This window comes from Arachis duranensis, chromosome 6, assembly GCF_000817695.3.
Source record: "Arachis duranensis cultivar V14167 chromosome 6, aradu.V14167.gnm2.J7QH, whole genome shotgun sequence".
In the NCBI taxonomy this organism is placed as follows: domain Eukaryota; kingdom Viridiplantae; phylum Streptophyta; class Magnoliopsida; order Fabales; family Fabaceae; genus Arachis; species Arachis duranensis.
Window position 1 is genome coordinate 5,158,410 of NC_029777.3, and position 6,000 is coordinate 5,164,409.

At 32.6% G+C, this 6,000-nt stretch overlaps 1 protein-coding gene across 1 annotated transcript; it reads left to right on the plus strand.

Annotated features, from left to right (window-relative positions):
* Positions 1 to 741: 741 nt before the first annotated feature.
* LOC107492152 (60S ribosomal protein L22-2) lies at positions 742 to 2,284 on the plus strand. Its single transcript, XM_016113141.3, has 3 exons — positions 742 to 899; positions 1,170 to 1,421; positions 1,916 to 2,284. Exons 2-3 carry the CDS (start codon positions 1,192 to 1,194, stop codon positions 2,058 to 2,060), a joined length of 375 nt encoding a protein of 124 aa, XP_015968627.1. The 5' UTR covers positions 742 to 899; positions 1,170 to 1,191; the 3' UTR covers positions 2,061 to 2,284.
* The last annotated feature ends 3,716 nt before the right edge of the window (positions 2,285 to 6,000 follow it).

The window sequence follows — 6,000 nt, forward strand, 5'->3', positions numbered from 1 at the left end:
TTAAGTTGGTAGAAATATTTTTTAACGAAATAAGAATCATTTGCATAAGATTACACTGGAAACTTCAATTTGCAAGAAAAGAACTCTGCCACTGATCTATAGGCAGGAGTTGATCCACTGAATGAAATGCTTGGTAATTGGCATCACTTTTTTGTTTTTCTTGTGGAATTAATTGTTGGTGTACACATTAATCTCAAACTAATATACGGACACGAAATACAATATAATATAGGATACGTCAATACGCGAATTTTAAAATTTTGTAAGATATAAAGATACGTATACATATAAAATATTATTTTTTTAGATAAATTATAATGATATTTTATTGATATTAAAATATAAATTATTTTTTTAAATTATTTTTAATATTTTATTTTAATTATATCTAATATTTTTAAAATAATTTTAATAAATAATAATTATACCATTTCTAAATTTATTTCAAGAATAGATATTAAGAATAAAATTAAACACGCTGATACGTGATAGTATTTAAGTATGTCTAAAACGTGTCTAAAAAAATTACTTTTTATTAAGATATAATTAGATATAAAAAACACAATATCGAATAAATGTTGATAAATATCGTATCCAAAATATATTCTATCCACGGAGCATTAGGCAAGTGAGCAAATTGCTTCATAGTCTAACAGTAGTAATAATAATTCAAGGCGTTAAAGTGAAAATAACTAAATAAGTATCGAAAAGAAAAAAGGTGTGAAAATATTTTGTCAAATTCGTTAATGAGTTGGGCCCAATTTATGATCTAAAATCAAGAGTAAGCAGGCCCATTGATATTTGAAGAACTAAGATATAAACTAGCCGAATCCAAACCCTAAATCTGCAGCGCCGTTGTCATCCCTGTCCTCTCACTCGCACCTGCTTTGTTTCCATCGGTAATATCCTACTCTTTTCCTTCTGTTTCCTTCTCAACTACAATTACGCCAAAGTATTGTTTTCACCATTTTTTATTTTCAATTTTCTTGAGCTATATTTGTAGCTGCTGGTTTCATTTCACTGTACTTGTAGAAATTTGATCACTCCGTTAATTGAAATTGAGTTTACTGATTGGGTCCCCCTTTGATCCCATGAAAAAATATTATTTTTTAACAAAGAATGCACGTTGAAGTACATTTTTTTTATTTGGGTGTGTTAATGCGTTTTAGGGTTGTGTAAAAGAAGGGAAAAATGAGTCGAGGGGGTGCAGTTGGAGCTAAGGGAAAAAAGAAGGGTGCAACATTCACCATTGACTGCACAAAACCAGTGGAGGACAAGATTATGGACATTGCTTCTCTTGAGAAGTTCCTTCAAGAGAGGATTAAGGTTGGTGGCAAAGCTGGTGCTCTTGGTGATTCTGTCACTGTCTCCCGTGAGAAGAACAAGATCACTGTCACCTCTGACAGTAACTTCTCCAAGCGGTAATTACCCTTTTATTTATTTATTCTGTTATTTTTATTTTGTCAGCTCTACATTCTTAATATGCTGTGAAATGATTGTGCTATTAGATCTTGGCAACTGAATATTCTGAATATTTTTTCGAGTGTATGTTGCTTTAGTTGAATAATGATTTGCCTTGTTATTGTTTTGGTAGGACATTGGATTTTACAGTTTATTTTCAGTACTCTTATCTTATTTTTATTTTTGAGTGAATTGCCTTGTGTACTGTTTAGGCCGTTTAGTTGGCATTATAAACAAAAGTCTTGTGTGAAAAATGAAGCAGAGAATTTGTGGCTATAGATCCTAGGTTACTTATAAGAACCAAGTATGCTCATTGTTTCATGGCATTGGGTCAAATTGAAATTGTCTCTGTTTATCTTTTGCCATGGGATTTGTCTTCTTTTAAACTTGCTTGAGCTTCCATTCAAATCGGTTTACCTAAACTAAGATTGCATTTGCATGTACTTGGTTATAGGTACTTGAAGTATTTGACAAAGAAGTACTTGAAGAAACACAATGTGCGTGATTGGCTCAGGGTGATTGCTTCTAACAAAGATAGGAATGTCTATGAACTGAGGTACTTCAACATTGCTGAGAATGAAGGAGAGGAAGAAGATTAAATGTCTGATCGATTTTTATTCTGTTAAGAACTTGTTTTAGCATTTTTCTTAGATCTAGCTTCCCTTTTTGCCAGTGTTGCTTGAGATATGATGGTTTGTCTACATCGGTTGCAATTAAACAATTTTGATTACCTAAGTGTTGTGCCATTGTTATTGAATTTGGAATAGTTAAATACAAATTTGCAAGCATTATCTATTCACAAATCAAGAATAACTTTTCCCAACGATCTGAAATTGCTCCTACATGTACATTTCATTAAACCGGTTATGTATCCATTAATCACTTTCACTGATCCGGTTTGCCTAAAGCTTCTACAAAAAGAATATCAATCTATCCCATTGTAGCGATGATTATCTTAATAAGAACGACCATGCTCTTATGTGATACTTAAACACAATTCATCTTTTGTGTGTCTCTTTAATTTTCATAATTTTCTTGACAAGGATCTTAAAGAAGTCCAACATATGATGGAGAAGACTTGTGAGTAGGGTGCGCATAGTTAATATATCAAACCTGTATAAAATATTAAAATGTCTTGAGAGTCAAAGGCAATAATCAACCCTTTTCCCAAATTGAATAGGGGGAAAAAGAAGAGTGCAGAAAGGTAGAAAGGAAATCCTTACGTAGAGCTTATGTAATATGTTTAATTAATTTACCATGGGGGATAGCTAGGTCCACAATTTATTATTCCTGTGTTTTACTATTATGATATACATATGCAAGTAATGTTGCGATAGAGTGGGGGGTAGCTGTCTCTTGGTAAGTGTTGCAAGCAATGAGCCAAGGCCCAAGACTACCACTGCCTAATGCCGTGCATTCATGATACTGCAAATACCATTAAGGACAGGAGACATAATAACATGATGGACTAAGACTTTTGTGCTTTACCTGAAGGAAATGAGCCCATGTAGACTATAACAAACCGGAGAAAATGAATAGTATAGCAATTGAGTCAGAAATTAATTTAATAATGGAGTAAAAAATAGAGTAATTCAAATATATTAGTGCATGGATTTTGATCTTCTAAAGTTTGAATTTCATTTTAGAGAGTAAAGTGTGATCTTCTACCCTTGAATAGTTTCCCTTTCATATTTATTCTTGGTCCCATTCATGAAATCAATAGTGAGAAATCACACTTTACTCTCTAAAATGAAATCAAACTTTAGAGGATTCAAATCCGTGCATAGTGTATTATGCATAGATGTGGATTTGCAGGTATACAGACCTGCAAAATGCAGTTCACGATTGGCATGGAAGTAAAAAAAAAAAGAAAATGGTTGCTGCAAAACGCAAGTCGTATTTTGCAAAAAGGGATAACCAAATGTTGAAACGTATCCCCTGTCATCCTACATGCAGACTAACTTTGCAGGTTGATCACATTGGGAGACATCAAACGTGACCTGCGTTTGGCAGATTCTTGTAGCAAAGTGTGACCTATATTTGGCAGGAAGATAATTTGCATGCAGGACACGCGTATGTGAAAGGATGATATGGGATCTTTATAATGCATTCTGCGTTGTGCTTGAAGGCAACATCAACTCATTTCTGCGTTTTGCTTCCTAGGAAGAAAAAGATCAGGAAGAAGGTTGCGTGTTGAATGAGTGAGGTAAAAAAAGAGGTAAATATCAAATCGGTACCCGGAAGATTCTGATGCTGACAAAATGGCACTTGACTTTTGTGATTGACAAAATAGATCCTAAATGATTTCAAAATTTGACAAGCGTGTCTTCGAACTCGCCAGAGCAAATCTCCGGCAAACACAATGCTGACATGGCCACTACGTTTTGATGACATGGCAAAAACCCTCTCTAACCCTAATCCTTCCCCTTTAACGCACTTCCCCTTCCCTTTCCCTAATGCACTTCCCCTTCCCCTTCCCCTTCCTGAATCCCTCCCTCCTCTCCCTAACCCTAATCCATCCCTCTCCAATGCACGTCTCCCTTCCCCAATCTAAAATCCCCCCTTCTGAACCTTAATTCCCTTTCCTTACCCCTTTGAACCCTAATTTTTCCTTTTCAACGCACTGTCTCACACTCTCAACTCACTCTCCCTCAAAACGGTAATGGAGCTCAACCTTCTCAGTCTTACAGAGCCAATGTCACGACACCGCACGATCGTCATCTCGTCATCAGGTCTAGCATCGTTTGTCTCCTCCGTCGGTATTGCGTTGCCTGTGCGCCTTCACTGTTGTGCTTCGCGGTGTCTTGCTTTCCTCCTTATGGTCGAACATAAAAATAGACACACATAGCAGCAATATCTCACTCATCGGCCTCATCTCCATCACCTCTGCTCGCTGCTCACCGCCAGTTGTCGCTTGTTTCTGCTTGCTGCTCGCCCCCAATCACTGTCCTGCCTCCTCTGTCTGTGTTTCATCTTGGCTCCATTGTGTCATGCCTCTTCTGTCTCTGGTGTTCTTCTTCTGGTCTAGCCTAAATCTGCTTCTTACTTCGCTGGTGTCTATATTAAGCTTTATTTTATTTTATTTTATTTTATTTTGATTATTGTATATGATTTTTTTTGTGTTCTCTGAGTTTTATTGTTATTGATCTTTTTGAATTGTAATTAATCTAAAAATTTAGGACAATTCATGATTGAAAGAGTGAGAGAGTGTGATGGAGAAGAGAGATCTTTTGCTAAATTAGGGTTTAGAGGGAGAACGGAGGGGGATTAGGGTTGGGGGATTTTGGATTTTTCAGGTTGAACTGGGTAATTAATTAAAAATTTCACCTTGGATTTTCCGGTGCCACTTCAGCATCTTTCTCATCAGAAATGTGCTCCAGCAACTCAGGAATAAGCTTGTCAAATTTTAAAATCATTTAGGGTCTATTTTGTCAATAATAAAAGTCAAGTATCATTTTATCAGCGAAAGAATCTTTCGCGTACCGATTTGATATTTACCTCGATAAAAAATACACCACAAAAAATAGTTCGTAAGTTTATATTACCTCAAGAATATATTATTAAATATTTGGATTATTTTCAATGGATAAATATTTTTAAAATTTTAATTATAAATAAGTTTATTTATTAATGTTGTTATTAGTAGATTTTTGGTATATAAGTTATCTGTTAAGTTTTATTGTTGTTATTATTATTATTAGTAGTATTAAGATTAATGAGTAGAATGTTATTATTATTGACTTACTGTAAGTAACCGGAACAAACATTTATTTTGTTACCGTTTATTATTATTATTATGACTATTATTATTATCATTATTCATTATTATTGTTAGTGTATTACACGGTTTCTGTGAATAATATGTTAATAATAATAAAATATTATTAACATGCTGTTAATATTCTTAATCATGAGTTAATGTTATTAATATTTTTATATTATTATTAATTATTAATATTATTTTATTAATATATTCATAAACATGAGTTATTATTCTTAACATATTATTATTAATCTTAGCATATTATAAATAATATATAATTAGAATTCATTTTTTGTTTAATATATTTTCTTAATAGGATCAATATATTATATTAAAAAAAATAAAAATAATACAAAAAAAATTATAATTATAAAAGTGTATAATATCAAATAAATAATTAATAAAAAAATAGTAAATAATAGAAAAAGATAGTTCATATAAACAAAAATAATATAAATAATACAATAGTATGCATAAAGGATAAAATTGGTAAAAGATAAATAAAGATTGAGTATTAATGGCTAAAAGCCGGTTGGTGAAACGCAGAAGCTTAAAATTGTTGCTTCTTGAAAACGTGGTTTTGAATGCAAAATCACTTTTGCGTTCATGAATAGAAAATTTGCCAAACCAAAAATTACAGCTTTCAAGATATCTAAACGTACTTCTTCTCTTTAAACGTGGTTGTCAAACACACCCTACTACTACTACTACTACTACTACTACTATTATTATTATTATTATTATTATTATTATTATTATTATTATTATTATATAAG